At 41.1% G+C, this 18,366-nt stretch overlaps 2 protein-coding genes across 2 annotated transcripts in view; both read right to left on the bottom strand.

Moving 5' to 3' along the window:
• Positions 1-13,922, bottom strand: part of atrn (attractin) — a 128,537-nt gene extending 114,615 nt beyond the window's left edge. The window contains exons 1-2 of the mRNA XM_030718251.1: positions 13,465-13,922; positions 1,934-2,017 (exon numbers count right to left, since the gene is read on the bottom strand). Of these exons, the coding sequence (XP_030574111.1) occupies positions 1,934-2,017; positions 13,465-13,703 (323 nt within the window). The 5' untranslated portion in view covers positions 13,704-13,922. The remainder of the gene's footprint in view (positions 1-1,933; positions 2,018-13,464) is intronic.
• A 1,164-nt stretch (positions 13,923-15,086) lies between these two features.
• eif2ak3 (eukaryotic translation initiation factor 2-alpha kinase 3) overlaps positions 15,087-18,366 on the bottom strand; it is a 30,016-nt gene continuing 26,736 nt past the window's right edge. The window contains exon 18 of the mRNA XM_030718928.1: positions 15,087-17,905. Within this exon, the coding sequence (XP_030574788.1) occupies positions 17,723-17,905 (183 nt within the window). The 3' untranslated portion in view covers positions 15,087-17,722. The remainder of the gene's footprint in view (positions 17,906-18,366) is intronic.

Genomic DNA, 18,366 nt, shown 5'->3' on the forward strand with positions numbered 1-18,366 from the left:
ACTCTTCTGGCCACAGAATGTCTTCACAAGCTGTGATATTTCCCACAGTAGCTATAAGCACTAGAGTAGAGCTTTGGGCACTTTCCAAACTGTTATTTTGGAACAGTGTGCCCTCCACCAGAGGTGCCCAAACTGTTCCAGGCCATTGCATTTAATTGTGTTTGGAAACAGTTTGTTCAGAGCAATAAAAGGTGGATTATTAACTGGGAAATATGATAGGAACATTTACCACCTACAACAAAATTTTACTAGCATTTGTGTGGCGACAACCACCAGCACACGGCTTTATATTTTCATCAAATCGTTCTGTATGATCGTCTGTGTTTTCTGCATCAAGTGTAAAATCTGAACCGCAGTGCACATCCCAGTTATTCAGTGTGCCAGTAAAACAGTATTCCAAACAAATGATATGGCAGATAACTGTTCCTGTTAGAACCGGTGAATAAACTAACTGTCCATAGCTGAGTGTTTTTCATGGGCGGCATTCAGCAAAAACAGGAAAAAAATGAGCTTTTTGATTGAAGACATTCATGAGATTCTCTTAAAAAAAAAAAAAAAATTCTGCTCTAAATTTGGGAAAACATCACAAAATGAAATCATTCAAAAGAGGAAGGAAGAACACAAAGACCCATTTAGTGTGTCTATGATGAGAAAGTAAGACATACAGGATGTGTTATGAATAGTCACATTTTTCTCTTCATAGTTTTATTTATTAGAGTGAAGCAATGGCTTCTCCTTATGCCCCTACCAGAAAAACTGAGGAATGGCAGCAGCCCTCGGGTTCGAGTAGAGCAGACTTGTGACTGGTAAATTATTAATCTGAAGCAAGCCCTATTTTGGTAGGAAGCACTGGGATCCCTTTGAGCAAGGCACCTAGCAAAGCCATATTTTAATAGTTATTTCATTGGCTTTCAGTAGATAAAGTCACTTCAAGCCACTAGAAATGGATTCGATACACTTTACTGCAGAGGGAGCTTTTGAAGGTTCAAAGTGAATGCATATCTGAAGCTCATAAAACCTCTTCTAAAGTATTCTTGTCAGTTTTATGCATATGTCACTGCATTAACCTCCCATTAAGGATGGGCTGAAGTCTCAAGACGGCATATAAAATGTGCCATCAGAATGTAATGAAACACTGGACGACAGGGCGACGCGGTGATTAGAGAGGCCATCCAGGAAAAAGGAAGGTCAGAAGTTCAAAACCATGTAGCATGTAGCATGTAGATCTCCTGAGCCCTGCATGTATACTCTTAGTTAACCCGCCACCCCTGAATGAATGTGCTGGCTAAATGCCTAGAATGTAAATGCAATGAACGAGTTTGTAGTTTGGATACGCTTGAAGCCAAAAAAAAAAAAAACAAATTCAAGAATCATCGCTTTAAATCGATACTCTGTGGCGTGGATGTGCTGACTAAAACGATAGAGAAAGGTGGAATATTGGATTTCTTACACTTGCTTTGCCATTAATTTTTATCCACATTAACCGGAGCTGGATCACAGCAGGAGACTGCAATGTATACGATGCACAAAACAATTATCATCAATACCCTTGAAATATTGAGTTGCAGCCTCTGTTTTTACAATCTAATCCTCTCCATCTCAAGATTTCCAGTCTTCTCCACAGTTTTCCCCTAATGACAAAAGCTGATGAATAGAAATGATCAATAGAAAAGTGCCAGTTTTCTGAATATTCTGTGTTTATTTTTGTTGTGTTTTTTTGTTTGCTTTTGTTGTTGTCCAGGGTGATGCAAGGTATTCAAAGCTGTTTAACTGTAATGGAAAAAGTCCTCCTATTTCTAATGCTGCACAGGACATGTCACACACGATCTGACCTAATTAAATCTGACTGATGAAGATTTTCAACATTTTTTTTTTTTCAGTCTTTGACAAATCTGCTGTTTGACTCCATGGCGTGCTTCTGCACTCTACTTACTGTCCCTCAATGAGCCAGGTGCACTTGGTCTTGTACTTGTAGTTTCCTGGACCATCAGTCAGATATCCAGAGGGACCCATCAGTCTGAAAGGAAGATGAGAGAGAGCGACCCGAGGTTACAAATGAACATGTAACATTTTTTTTTTTTAAATCCAGTATTAGCACTGACATTTAACTGAAAGCGATGCTGCGCCTAAGCACAGCCTCACAGAGCTCCTCGAATGCCTGTATGCTTGTCCTGCAATTGAATTACTTAAGAAAAATCTATAAATGCTGCTGAAAGACTTTGTGGACAAGCAAAGAAAAATCAGTTATCAAGAAACTGCTTCTGCTTCCAGCTTCTAAAATATGAGGATTGATGTTTTTATATCATTATGAATTATAACTTCAGCACATTTGGATTTTGTTGTGAACATTTACCCTTTTTTGTGGACTTTTAATGGTGTGGACCCAGGATTTGCCTGTGTTCACTTGTTTTATGTGGTGTTCTTGAGTGATTTCCACTAAAGATCTGAGCAATGCTGAAGACCATTCATTTTTAGCTTCGTCTTCAAAATTGTCAAATTCTTTGAAAACATTATCCTTTATTTGTTGAACTCCCCATCCTTATTTCTTAAAGACCCAACCCCTCTGACAGCTCTTCTTATACCAAATCACATCAGCAACCACTGGCAAAAAACGTTTCCAACAGGTGTTTTAGAGCATTACACAACTTTTCCAGTCCTTTGTTCCCATTCCCAACTTTGACATACTGCAGTGAGTTCAGATGTTTATGCACCAGATGCAGGTAACACATTATAAATGCATTAAAAATGCTAAAATACTATTTTGGAGACAGAATCCTATTTTGCAGTGATGTATTACACGCACAAACACACACACGAACACACACATACGATCGGAATGGGCCTATCTAATGTTTTCTACGCCTGGACTGTGGAAAATGCAGAGAGGTCATCAGTTACAACTCAGCCTGACCTTTTAATTTACGTCTTATTTTTGCTAGGGCAGTCAGGTTCAAAACAACCAGGATACGTTCTCCTTCTCTGCGTTCACTTACTCGAGCATCAGCTACTCTGCCAAACTGTCACACGAAGGTGTCGACTCTGTAAGGCAACCCAAGGTTTTCTAGTCTAGCAGCATATGATCACTAAACATGAACAGAACTATCAATAACAGCAGAGCATATTTTACAAATAGGAAAACTGCAATATTAGGAAAATGCAGAGGGGTTAAATACATATTATAGACTAAAGGTAGCACATTTTCCACAGCCAAAAAGACAATGTGAGAGAAAATGCTCATAACAACAAACCTAAACCAGACACTTAAATCACCCTCACACAGCTGAACACGGGCATCAGAGAGAAGCTACCAAGGGCTGGGTCTGAGCTCTGGATAGATTCAGCAAGCAATCACAAGCAAGCAGACTCGATATGAGCAAAGGATCAAAGGGATTGTGAGAATTATGGAGATGAGTGAAAAAGAGAAAGGGTCGATGTCCTCTTATAAACATACTGGGAAATGATGGGCACACCTGACATTTGTATTGTTATATAACAAAGTGCCTGACAGGGACTAGAAAGAGAGCAGATTTCTCCCATATTGGCTTCTCTTCATTGGCTCCCTGTTAAATCTAGAATAGAATTTAAATTTTAATCCTTCTTCTGAATAATCAGGCCCCACATTATCTTATAGACATTATATAAAGCTTATAGTTAGGGCTGGATCAGGTGACCCTGAACCATCCCTTAATTATGCATCTATAGGCCTAGGCTGCTGGGGGGGTTCCCATGATGCACTGAGTATTTCTTTTTATTCACCTCTTTTCACTCTGTTTATACTTCACTCTGCATTTAATCATTAGTTATTATTAATCTCTGTCTCTCTCCCCTCAGCCCCAGCCGGTCACAGCAGATGACCCCCCCTCCCTGAGCCTGGTTCTGCTGGAGGTTTCTTCCTGTTAAAAGGGAGTTTTTCCTTCCCACTGTCACCAAGTGCTGCTCATAGAGAGTCGTTTTGATTGTTGGGTTTTCTCTGTATTGTTTTAGGGTCTTTACCTTACAATATAAAGCACCTTGTGGTGACTGTTTGTTGTGATTTGGCGCTATACAAAAAAAAATTGAAATGAATATAAATCTGCTGCACCTACTTTTGTTTGGTAGGTAAAAAATGTCCAGTAAAGATGGATGTACATCATTTTCATTTATTTACTTCACCCTCTCCAGTAGCAGAGCGCTTTAAGGAAGATGAGATCCTGTAACTTACTGTGGTTTAGGGGGAGAATTATAACGTTTAATCATTTCCTTTATTATGAAAATAACGTTTTGCATTATTTTTATTTATTTATTTATTTTTTTGGCTTGTATATGCTGTCAGTTATAGTTCTTAGAATCCATCTCAAATAAAAACTTTATTATCTGATTAGCGGTGCCACAAAAATGACTGCATGAAACAAGAGGTAACAAAAGAGCCAGCAAGCAGAGCAGAGAGTGCAGATAAACACTGACTCCTTCACTTTAGTTCGAGCAGCTCCGTGGTTGAGCAAGTAACAAATAGGACAGCGAAGAGGCTGAGAATGATTAAACCTCACAGCAAATTATTGTCTGAAGCCAACACCATGACAGCCACGCACAAACACTAATAGTACAGTACGGCACCAGGCCTGTTATTGCCCAATCAATTTCAGCTTCATGACACAGCACCAGTCGGGAGGTAATTTACGCAAGGGACACTTAGATGCACACAGACATTGTATCATTACTGATGTAGGTCTCAGGGCGCGATGAGTCTGCTAACACACCCAGTCGCCTGCCTTGTTCCAAAACAGTCTCTCTGCAACGTTTTGCACCAGCATCTACTGAGGAAGCTGCAGAAAGCACACTCCTCCCCTGTTCGGCTGCAGAACAACTTAAAGATGTGTGCAGCACAAGCAAAGCACATCAAGACCCGCTGAGTTGACATTTTACCAAAAGTGTGAACTTGTGGCTTTTTAATATGAATGAATTTTTAAGTTTAGTTCCTTTTTTTTTTTCTTCTAAAAAAAAAAAAAACAATAAAAAAAACAGGATGCTGTTCATCCACAGAGTCACTTTTTATGTATAGATAATCAAACTTCTGGGGAAAGTCCGTATTGCACAACTAAGGTTGTTTGTAGCTAGGCAACAAGAAGTGCTGCACCTTCCTGTTACTGAAGACTTAAGCCTTCTCCCATAACTGCTGGAGTGCAGGCCAGTAGTCCCAGCTGTGTGAGCTGGAGGCTCATGGTCCAAGGCCAAGGGTGCTGTTAAGTTAAGGACACTTAACAGGCCAAAGGGCATGACACCATACTACAACAACACACTTGTGAAGTCTTTAGCAGCTCATGTATTTGATGCTTAGCAGACTTAATATTGATGTATCACCGATTCCTTTTAAGAGATTACGGTCACCAGTTGCATTTCGTGCAGCAGGTCAGCGGTTTGCCAACATGTAAACCACCTCTATAATTACAGATCAGTCACTGATAATAAAGCCAGAGCCAATGGGGACTTTCAGCTCTCGCAGCTAGCAGATAAACATCACTTTCACAGGGTGAGAGGCTCTAGAAAGCCCCGAATTCAACACAGTGATGCAAGTGCAGTGAACATACTGAACTGCTGTTAGAATACAAATTTCCAACTGACATACAAAAACACAAGATCTAAAGCAATATAAACATAGGAACCTAACAGGGTCCAAAAATAACAACATAAGAGGAAGTCCTGGGTGATACTTGGGTGTCCAAGTGATGGGGATAGCTTTGCATTATGCCTCCACCCAGTAGGAGTGAATTCAGTCACTTCAGTCGGCCTGGATTTCAGGAATCCAGCAGCATCAATAACGGTTTGCTCCAGAGGAGAGAGTGGCCTGTAATCCGCTCAAACAAATTATCAGAGGTACTGAGGGTCAACACGTTAGCACGAGGTTTTTTTTTTTTTTTTTTTTTCTTCTTCATACATTAGGACTGGGGCTGCACATTTACTTGAATTTTAAGCCTGATCACAATTTTGGCTTCCAACAATTAAACTGAAAATGCATGCCCTGAAAAACAAAAGCAAATCAAGCGCTCTCTAATTCACCGCCTGTCCGCGTTACCTGCAGGTGAAAATTGCAGCCGCACCCTGCACCACTCAGCTTGAGTTTTCTAATCAGGATGAGTAACCGTACATTAAAAAGACAGGTATACAACAAATTCAAATGTCTGGCACAGCAGACGGCAAAGAGCTTGTCCCTTAAAGCAGATCATCATTCACTGTTTGGAAAGACTTCAGATTTAGTGTAACTGATGTTAACCAACGTTTTCCAAGGAGCTGAAAAGACGCCACAAACTGCAGTATAATTAATGCATGAAGGCCAAGAAAAACAACATCAACTCAGACAGGATCTTACAGCTGTCAAGCACTTTGCTTACTTTTAGTCATATCCATCATGCAGGTACAATGGAGTGAAATAGCTCATAGCTCACAGATTTGTACCGAAGCTGTGAAAGTTCTGTCAGCATGACGTTGCAATAAAAAACCATTTGTCATTAAGTTCAGTGAATGTGACAAATTATCGTGATCTCAATACTGAACAAAAATAATCGTGATCATCATTTTGGTCATAACTGTGCAGCTCCAATTAGGCTCACCGGCTATTCAGCTAGCAACCAAATATGCTATCATGTTCATCTGAAGGTAGACAAAGAGACAAGATTCTGAATTTAAATACTGTTTAAATTTTCTTCTGTTAAAACATTTGAAAAAAATACATTTTTTTTTGGCTATGGTGTAAGATTTTAATGCATATTTTACAGTTCCAGTTAATTCTGTGAAACAAATACTCCTGGAATCAGGTTATATATTTAGAGAGGTTAAAAAAAAAATACTCTCTTATCAACTGCACCCTTTTGAGTTTTTATTATGCTGGTTCATAGAAAGGGCAGTTTAGGGTAGCAGTGTGTACCTAAAGCATACCTAGGAGCAAAACACTGAACTGAACTGTTCAGGTACTAATACTAAAAGTATTTACTTTGATTTATTTTACTGCTTTACATTAGCTTAGAAAAAAAAAATGGAATTTCTTCCTGGACGCCCAGCAAAAAACTTGCAAACATAAGGTGTGAAAAAAGCATTAACTCATCTTTACTTTAAGACAAAATACACCCTGATTTACAGATGGAGCCAGCTGGTGCCTGTGCTTTCTAGCAAAAGTTGATATTAGCAAAATGCTGCACAGACAGTGACATTCCAACTACAGCCTATTCTAATACACTCAGTATTCCTGCAGCTGAGCCAAGTGGTCTGCAAATGGCAAAGTGGTGCAGCTTGACAGCAGAGCAAACACGACTGCTCATTCAAAGGCGACAACAGTCCTGGTTCAGTGGTACAGACCGGGGGGGACGGTCCCTCTAGATTCTGTGGGTCGAGAAGAAAGTGGCTTATATGAGATTTTAAATCCATTACAGGATATCAGAACGGAGATGTTATATCTTTATTGTATTGTGTCATTACACAGTGGTAGTCATGATTTGAAAATTTGATATGACTGCGTGTTATTGGGAAGAAATTTAGCTCAACACTGGAAAAAAACATCAGGTGTTGCTTGTCTAAACTGTCAAAAGTATCCAGAGACTGACGACAGTCTCAGCTGTGACCTGTACACTGAAATATTCTGGTGAAGTAGGTAAGTATAGAGTTTGTCTGCTGGGTGCCACTGGGTGAAAGGGGATGGGACACATGTCTGTCCCTGCGAACAAAGAATAAATCAGTAGTACTGCTGAGAGACCAATTGGAGGAAAACACCCAGTGACAGGCAAGAAAGGAAAAAAGGCTTCATTTATTACAAAGTATAAACATTTATTAGGAAAACTTCAAAGGGGCTCTTTAATACACAATCAGCTATTAATTTGTGCCAGACATTCACTAGTTTCATTATTTTGTGAGAAACATTAGCATGAGAACGGCTGAAAAACTAAACTACAACAGGAGGTCAGGAAACTCACTGATAGCACAGCGGCTAATTTTCGCTCATTTTGCCTTTATTATTGTGCCACCAGACATGATATGTGGGGAAAGTGAGTAAGCATCCATTCATTCTCTAACTACCATACTATCAGGTCACCCAAATTATATAAAATTATTAAAGATGGGCAGCATGGTGGCGTGGTGGTTAGCACTGCTGCACAGCAAGAAGGTCTTAGGTTTGATTCCACCTTAGCTGGGGTCTTTCTGTGTGGATTTGCATGTTCTCGCTGTGTCTGTGTGGGTTTCCTCCCACAGTCCAAAGACATGCAGTTAGTGGGGTTAGGTTAATTGGTGATTCTAAATTGCCCACAGGTGTGAGTGTAAATGGTTGTCCCTCTGTGTTAGCCCTGCGAGAGGCTGGCCAGAGTGCACCCTGCCTCTCGCCCTATGACAGCTGGGATAGGCTCCAGCCCCCCGGAAGAGGATGGATGGATGGATATTAAAGTTGAGCAGGGAATTCAGGCACTTTGTTGGTTGGTACAGCGTTACACATTAAATGCATCCAAAATTGCGAGTCACAGCTGGTACCAGAACATGAACGTGTGTGAGATGCTTACACTGGCTCTGTGTAGCATGGACAAGGCATTTATTCACCACCCCGTCCTGCTGCAAAGGAAAACTGGCTCTGAACACCGATCGTACCAAACAAATTCATCTGAGCAAGAGTTTCATGTCAAACTAATAAAAAAAAAAAGTGCATTAATGTGTCTGAACCTCTCCAAACCAAGAGGCATGAAGCAGCCTTTTGTAGGCACAGTCTGATAGAGATCAGCCTCATGGCTACAATCATTACTTGTAGCTATAACTTGTAATAGTTAAAAGAGTCATTTTACTGTCTTTAAAGTTATAAGCTTCATTAACACAGTGAACCTCCACAGTAGTTAAGCAGCTCCAGTCAGACAGGAAGAACATCCATCTATCCAACTATTAACTGGAGCAGTTAATGAGCAGATCTTCCCAATCTCTTGCGCCACTCATTTCATGTCAACTATTTGCTGTCATTTATTTAATGAGCCCATACAATTAGCAAAATATACTATAGATTTGTGCAAAAAACAGCATGCAAGTATAAACCTGCGGTCATCACAGCACTCAGAAAGCAGACAAATCTGCCTCAGAGAGCAATGTAAAAACGAGCTCCTGAAGATGCTGGACAAGCCAGATGCAGAGGTATCTGCATCCAGAGTCAAACAAGTCCTTCAATCACAGCCTGTACGAACGCTGAGCAAGAAAGAAACCCCTCTCCAAAACATCATAAAAAGCCAGAGAACAGTTCGCAACCTCACGTGCAAACAAAGATCTTTTTTTTTTTATCTCCTTGACTGTTTGGCCACGATGGCCATCATTACATTTGGAGAAAAAGAGGTTAAGTTGAAGAAGCTGAAGAAGACCACCCCAGCACGGTGGAGGTGCCATCAAGCCGTGAGGGAGGTTGGGGGGAGGTAGGTGCACTACAATAAACAAATAAAAAAATATGAGCAAGGAAAGCTTTTGATTACAATCCTCATATGTTTGTTTCGCCCTCAGTTTCGGCCATTTTTAGAAACTTCTATAGATGTTTAACACTTTTTTTGGCCACAGATAAAAGGAATCAATTTACGTATAAAAATTAACCAATGAAAAGCTCATGGACACACTGAGACTTGAAGACAGCATACAAAGTACGTCAAAATAAGTAAGCCTTAAAAAAAAAAAAAAAAAAAGTAAAATAAAGATAAATAAAAGATTTAAAAATTAAATAGTACAATGGTATATAGTGCCCAGCTCTTTAAAAAAAAAAAAAAAAAGCATAATTGCTTTCTGTTGGGAAAGAAAGAGAAATTTTAGCTTCAGTTTGAGAATAGAATCATAATAAAATAATAATAAAAAAGGTTTTCAATGTCCTTTAAATGTCAAATTCTGATAAGATACTGTAATTACACATTATCTCGTTGCCATTTGAGAAAAGCATGAATTGAGGTTTGTCAGCATCTGTAATGGTAACACTAACAATGTTCTCAAAGACAACAGATTTTATTGAGTTTTAAAGAGAGACCATTTTCACTGGGACGTTTTACTTTGGGATGTGATAAATGAGGGGCCTGTAGTGGCCATCACAAAGCCCTGAACTCTACCTACTCTATGCTACCAAATATTAACAAAGTGTACTTAAATTAGAAATTTGATCAAGGAAATCTATGGTTCCCTGACCCGAAACAGGGAAATAACAATTAAATGTACACGAAAAACTGAGTTAAAATATACTTGGTCAAGGAAATTTCTGATACAGCTGTGAAATTCATTTCACTCGTATCCTCCAACAGGATCGACATAATTTAGGTACGCTCAGCTCCCGCTCGTCTTACAGTCACACTTTCACAATATCCTCATTCAAAATTCTCAACCTTACAGTACTGTGCAAACATCTTGAGCCACTTTTTTAAGATTTTGCTAGAACAAATTCTGTGTTTTTTTCCAACAGGCTGCTAGTTACAACGTGCCTGAAGATACAATTTACATTTGTTTTTCCTGCTAAGTTGGCTGTCATGTGTAGACACAATGCAGGTTTATCCCTTGAGTCAGGGTTTTTGTTATGCTCGGATGATTCATAGTTCAGCATTAAGTGGCTTAACAAAACAAAAACTCCCCTGAAAATGGTAATGTACAAGAACTGGTCTGAAAATGACTAAAAAGATGTCCGATGCTCTCAGAAAGCCCTTCAGAAAGCCTGGAGAACTACTGCTAATACCACTCAAAAAAAAAAAAAAAAAAATTACAATAACGTCCGGCTCCCTGGAAGCAAAATATACAGAAATGAGACGTGCTTCGAGGCTTTTGCACAGTACTGTACGTCATAAAACAACAACAATAACAGCAACGTGGTTTTGACCCTCTCCTTCATGTTGATTTTGGCCCTCACAGCTAGAATAGGGACTCCACTTTGGCACAGCCCTGCCACAGAAAGCTGCTTTTACCAGCATTCACCGAGCCTTGTATGGCAGCATTGTCTGTATGCTAAACACGACCTCAGACCACAGGCTCTCCATGAAAAACTATCAGCCCTTTGACCGCGTTAACAAAATAACGGAGTCCTGATTCCAAGCAAATCTGGAATCACAGCAGCGGTACATTTACCGTTCCACTTAAAGATGATTAGCTTCGGGTGAGGTGGCTTCAGTATCACTTTTAATGCTGGACCCACTGACACAGAAGTGCTGACAGCTGAACATTATACTGTAAGTGAGTCCCCTGTTCCGCTTTTAGTGAACTTCACAGTCAGACAATCACTTTTCCAACAGACAAGCAGCACCATGACCATGGTCAGTTACACACTAGGATGATGCTTTTTAAAGAAGTTGGAAAAAACAAACTTAGCAGCCTTAGGAAAGAAAGATTTTTTTTAAAAAAAGATCCATCCTAGTAGCTGACCCCCCCCCCCCCGGGTTGGACTGAAGCAGTGCCCAAGAAGAAACTAAAGCTTTAGTAACTTGATCAAGGGCAACGGAAAGAGTATGGCTTAGACTCAATTAAGAAAGAAGATGCTGGAATCCAACCACCAACCCTACGTTAAACAGTGCAAATAAAGAACTACTTATAAACCAACCAATCCCATTGGGTTTGTCAACTGTTTAGGACAAAATAAGCAAATGGCATTGACTTTAGCCTTATTATGGCCTTATTACAGATTGCTAACTAATGAGGAAAAAATAATTGATAGTAATAAACCTAATCAATGATCACAGCCAGAGCTGTACTCCACTCAAACCCAACCTTCTTACAGCCGAGTACCCTGAATGCACCTGGTGGTCAATGATGATTTCCCACACTGATATACTGTTAAGGTGCAACAGAATCACAGTTTTTATTCACAACCAAGATGAGCCATTTCATCCAGCAACCACTTAAGCCCACTGTTCTGAAACAATAAAAGCTCAGCGGCCATTCAGCCTCCATTTCACCTGTTCAGATGTGCTCAGCAATCGGCTGCACTAATGTGGAAACAGTTCCAGCTTCCCTTTCCTTCATCATGACCGACTCCTGAGCATGCATAACACAGCAGGCCTCCTGCTGCCTCTGCTTTATGACCTGGCAGGCTGATCACAAGCAGAGACAGCATGACACAGTATTAAATAAGAGTGAGTAGAAAATGCTCTGGATTCGCTTAAAAAAAAATAGCTGTAGGTTGCCTACAGGGTAGACCCAACTCACACATTTTAGCTGCACAGACATGCTAGCTCATCACAATGTCAGAACAAGATCAGCTTGCTAGCAGTGAAAAAGAAAGAAAGCAGAAGTGTAACATTAGTGCCAGAGATCAAATTTGAGTCTATCAAGGAAAATTAATTTGGGGTGCAAGCTGTTTTTCTGATTCACTGCTTGTTAAATGCCATATTCGAAGGATGTGCAGACGGGTGCAATCATATACAAAGTGATCAGCAGTCATGACTGTCATCGAATGCTGCAGGACAATTTTCAGATCAGAGGACAAACTCTAGTAATGCAAAGTGACACTTAAATGGGAACAGAGGACAGGCCGTGCAGCTTTAATTGCTGTTTTACAACTTTCAAAAATGTACAGCATTCGCCGTCACATAGACCAAGCAGTGGCACTCGTGGTTTAAATTAAGGGCGAAAGAAAGCCATCACGGATGTGGGCAGAAAGGGAGGCGAGTGAGAGATGATGTGTTAATGGTTCTATCAAGTGGTACCTTCCTCCCACCTCTCAGATGTTTCCATGAGTTTGACCAACAACACTAACCTGGGCAGCTCAGCTGTAAAAACACAAAGCGCTTTCAGTATGCACTTTTTTGATACTTTGACCCTGAGCTGCTGCTGTCCTGGCCCAGTGCACAATATCAGCCATCTGAACTGCTTCAGCGGGCCAAACCTCCAGCCCGCTGCTTTAGAAGTAGTCAGGCAGTTTTTCAAAGAGTCCTGTATAGCTGAAGAATACACTGGCCTGAAAAAAGGGGCCACTACCAACATGCTGACCTCATGAATACATCCTAGTGCAGTTGGAGATAAATGACTTGGTTAGGTTAGAAAAAATAACTGTGCTCACAAGTCAAAATGGTGACCTAACTGACAAGAATTAAAGCGTTTGGACAGAAAATACATAAAAATGAACGACAGGTTGGTGTTTATTGTCAAATTTGGTATAGAATAATGTCAGAGTACAGAGAAAACTTGCAGTCCCACTACTCTTCATGGTTCAGTCCTTACTGTCAGGTGGCCTTAGTTAAGAAACGATGTGTACAAAAACAGGATCATAATGTGACACTAATTAGGATTAAAGGCTCAGTGTTGGCCAAATGTGAAATACCACCTGCACTTGATCATAATAGCAGAGGTAGCAGCAGACTGGTACTTTAATGCCTCGAGTGTGCGCTGTTCGCCCTCTCCACACCAGAACTGTGGGGTCTGAATTAGCAAACATTTGGCGTAGAGCAAGAAACACGGAGAGTCCACTTTCAGCATATGTCACTACTAAAAGTCGGCTATAACCTGCCAGTGTGTTTACCGTACCTGAAGCGCCCTCCGCAGTGCTGGCATTGGTCCCCAACCCAGCCGGGAAAACATACACACTCGCCAGTTGCGGTGTTACACTGGCCGTTCATACACGGTTTATCGCATTCCTTCGCCTCGCTGATGCCAGGCAAGCCGGACAGCAGCCCGATAACCGAGAGGAGGAGTGCGGTTGTCAGCATCAGCAAGCTCCGGTCCCGACCAGAGCCCGAGCAGGCCCGCCGCGTCGCCCCGTACATTCTCTCACAAAAGATGGCTGCTAGATTCAGGCGCTCCGCTGGCTTGGGAGATAACGAACCGACGAGCTACCTGTTGGTGTAGTTCCGTTTATTAGACCAAAGCTACACTACGATTAGTGTCTTCGTTGAGGGTGGTTTCCGCTGGTTACTTGGTTTACATCTTTCCAGTGGTTGTGGTTCCCAGCACCGCACCAAGCCGCATATTGACATCCAGAAGTGACGTTATGACAACGGAAATGCGCAACGGAAGGAGACAGAGCGCGCAGGGCTTTAAAACTTTTATTTTGGAAAGAAGGAAAAGTCTTTAGACCCTATTGGCTGCTTTCTCTTAATATTTTTCTCTAAAATAGTAATTTTCGTCAATTTTTCTACGATTATTCTGCCCGTATTCTAAGCTTAGCTCAGTGTCTACTAACAAAAGATCTTTATTTAATATTTTTAATACAAGACCAAAACATTTTATAACCATCTCCTATGATCCTTTGCTCCCACAGAGGACATATTTTGATAATGCAGCCTAATTTAGAAACTCAAAGTTTATGCTCCTGAGAAAAGTACCTGTTGACCTTAAATTCGAATCTGGGGTTTTATTCAATTTAATTTAAAAAACAAAAACACTTCATAATATTTGTTCCTAAATTCTGTGATTTTTATGCCCATAATCTAAGCTTAGTTAAATAGCTTATTTACTAACTGAAGACCTTTCTAATTATATTTTATTGCATGTAAGAAAAAAAAAACTTCCAACTACATCTCCCATGATGCTTTGCACCCACAACAGGACACCTTTTTCAGCAACAACATATGAACCTAAGACTTGTGAGAACTGTTAACCTTAAATTTGAACTCTTGATACATTTTCCGTTTTTGTTGTACCCTGTACACCCTGTACAGGGTGTACCTGTACAGGGTGTACAGGTACACCCTGTACAAGTCGCCAACCTGTTGCAGGGCCAACACAGAGAGACAGACGACATCCACACTCACATTCATGCTCTCATTCACACCTATGGGCAATTTAGAGTAGCCAGTTAACCTAGCCCCAGTAAGTGCATGTCTTTGGACTGTGGGAGGAAACCCACGCAGACATGGGGAGAACATGCAAACTCCACACAGTGAGAGATAACCCACTGTGTGGAACCCAGGCCTTCTAGATGGTACGCTAACTGTGAGGCAGCAGTGCTAACCAGCGCGCCACCGTGCTGCATATCATACACATGTAGGAAAATATGTCAATTTCAGACCCATCAAAATTATTTATTGGCCTAGTGCCTCAAGAAATAGTCCTGCGTTTGACAGCTGTTATCCTAACTTATGAAGTAAAAACTGCCCAACACACTGACCCACAGACTGCACACGAAGGACACAAAACTGTACAAATGGTATAGAACAGTTTATTAAATTTAGACTTTTAAGAAGTCATCATATTCCAACGCACTCCATCGCATGAAGCGCATTCGTAATAACACCAACCCAAAAAGGATTGATCATGGCATCAAAACATAAATAAAGCAAATGAACATATTTACAATTTAACATGGAAGTTGTGTACAAGAACACGCAACTACATGTCGAGGAGGAGGAGGAGGAGACGTCAGACGCTGAGAGGAAGGGTCTGACTTTTCAATGGAACTATCCGGACGGCTGGAGTGGAAGGAGGAGAAACACGATTTAACAAAGCATGAGAAGATCTACTGTGTAATCACATTTTCTTGGACTGACAGAAAAAAGGGAAATGCGCGGAACCTCTGGTAAAATGCTATAATGCTATTTTCAGTATTAATGGTGTAAAGATGACGAGCTACCTCCTACTGTAGGTGATTAAAGTCCCCATCCTTGTCCATCAATAATCACGGTTCACTCTGGAATTAAAACGGGGGACGAAGTGTTTATAAATTCTTTCAGACAATTTTGTGGGACAGAAGAACTTGCCCTGAATCGAGTGTTTGAATTCTTAATTATTACCAGATATAAAACATTGAATGTACAAAAGATGTAAAGAAAGGACACCTTCTTTATACAGTCTTTAACAAAGCAATTTCCACCCCCACTGTGGTGGATTTTCAGGCCGTTTTAACCGCAGATGAGAGGCTTGACAGGGACACGAATGGCTCATCTTCAGTGAGCTGAGCGGATGGATAAGCAAACATCACTCTGACTTCCTGTAACAGTCAGGATTTTACAGTAATCAAAAACCCTGCAGGTAATCAAAAAACTGTGCTTTAAAAAAAGAAAAGGAAAATTAAAGACAAGAGCCTTAAAAAAGTACAATCATTGAAAGCACATTACAATTAGCAGTTTGTGTGCGTGTGTGTGTGTGTGTGTGTGTGTAGTTACAAATGGGTCGTGTGACTCAGCACTTCTAATGCACATAAAAAAATGTGGATCACATAACCAACATCAGGTCCAAGTCCCCAGTACACAGCGTAGAGGGGAAAAACAGCATCGACTTATTAGCTAAATGCTATCTGTGTGCATCACGGGAGGGCCGCGGACCTCAGTATTTGTGTTTTTTTGCACTAGGAACACCAGCTGGATGGGGTTGGAGCACAGTAGCACAATTCCAAAAATGTGAGGTGAGTTATCTGTTGAAGAAAAGTACACTTAACTGACTTTCAAATGGCACTCTGGTTCATGCAGATTCTCTGCCGGTGCTCAAAGCAGGGCAAACCCCTTCCACTTGGTCCCCCCCCCCCAAACATGTGAAAACAAACACTGAGAATAATTTCAAAGAGGCAACCACCATCATCTGTCTCTGGAGGTCACACTGTAACATTCAGCTATCCGTTAATGGCAGAGAGCGTCTCCTCTTTGTTTCCTCTCTCACAGTATATCACACTATCTTACAGTTGCTTCATGAAAAAGCCATTTACAAGCAACGGCGCCTTACAATATGTACAAGATTGGTCTTCTAAATTACAAAGAAGAAAAACATATAAACAGGGTTTTCCCTTCAGTTCTGTACAGAGAGCAAAGAGGAGGTGTTAGAAAAAATGATTGAGCACCTCAGAGTCATTGTGTAGAATTTACACACAGAAAACGTCGTCCGATTACTGGCTTTAAGATAAACTCACATTCACCCCTTCACCTTTCCTAACAGGTACATGCAAAAAGACAAGAGCCACAGGCTCAGCATTCATTCAGAGGGGGCCAAAGGCCCTTTCTAAAGGCAAGTCACATCTGATGGAAAGGACTCATAAACTCTTCTCTATGCAATACGTCACCTTTTTGCATTAAAAAAAAGAAAAGAAAAGTAAAGAAAAGAAAAACAACACATAGGGAAAAAGTGGTCTTTTTTTTGGTCTCCCAAATCAGGCATATTGGGTGTCAGGACACCAATTAGTGCTCATACCAGCAACCAGTACAAATCACCAGTAGATAGGATGATCAAGCATCAAAGGCCCCTTTGGAGTGTCCTCTTGGTTTTGATACCTGAGGTGTAGCGTGAGTGAGTGAGTGAGCGAACACTGGCTGAACGTTAGGAGCAAGCAGCATGTTCTTAGCACGGCTGTCTCCATCTCCATTATTTAAGTGTGCCATGTCAAAGTCAGGAGAACGGGAGCTCTTTAACATAATCACAGGTAAACACTGCAAAATAAATTACGAGCCAAGTCTACTCAGAGCCGTCTGGCTGCAGTAAACACTGCCTGCCAGGTACTCGGAGCTATTTCAAATAGCCACTAAGAATTATTTGCAAGTACCACTTGAGCCAAGTCTGGCCGTGAACGTTACATAACGGCTGTCACTTTTAAAATATTCTTTCATTTGTAAGCGTGATTAAAATTGGGAACCTAGGCAACAAAATGTAAAGTGTGTGTATTTACTAAGAAAAGCAGCTGTGCAGGGTTTGCACCTCGCTACTCTAAAGAGAGTGGCACCGCTTCCTGCACGTCTGCTGTTCTTAGTCTTTAAGCAGAATGTGATGGCAGGGACTGAGGTGTTTCTGTTGGGTGGCCGACCATGAGGGGAGGGATGACATGAACGGGGGGGGGGGGGTCACATGTTGTATCATGGGATTTTCAGGTAGCTGAAGTCTGACGTGAGGGACGGCCCATCGAAGAGGCGCTGTAAGTGCGGGAGCGCTGCCTCACGGCCAGTCGGCAAGGCAGCTCCAGGTCCTGGAAGAGGGGCGTCCCTGTGATCTCAGCTGCCTCGGGACGCTCGCTGGGGCTCAGTGACAGCATGCTGCGCACCATGCTCAGCTACGCAGAGAGGAAACAGACAGCAAAATTAATGTTTCAGTCAACATCATCACCCATTAGTTCAACTGCTCCTTTTAAAATCCATCCATCCATCCATCCATCCATCCATCCATCCATCCATCCATCCATCCATCCATCCATCCATCCATCCAACACATCATCACCCCTCGCACACCTAATGATATTACTAAGTGGTATACTGAGGCACAAAGATAAGAAAGAAATTTCCAGGGTCAAAGTATCAGAGATTATGCTCTGGGATTATGCTAATCTAATTATAAAGAAAACTGGTAAACAAAATATTGTGACCAACCCAACAACAACTCACAGCCTCAGCCTGCAGTTTGGAGGTTGGTCCCATGCTTAGTTCGTAGTTCTAATAAAAGGAACTAAAATAATATATCTGACTAAATAAACAAATTCTAATTTGAATATTAATATGAATCAGCAAACCATCTCAA

The sequence above is a fragment of the Archocentrus centrarchus genome, chromosome 22, assembly GCF_007364275.1.
Source record: "Archocentrus centrarchus isolate MPI-CPG fArcCen1 chromosome 22, fArcCen1, whole genome shotgun sequence".
In the NCBI taxonomy this organism is placed as follows: Eukaryota; Metazoa; Chordata; class Actinopteri; order Cichliformes; family Cichlidae; genus Archocentrus; species Archocentrus centrarchus.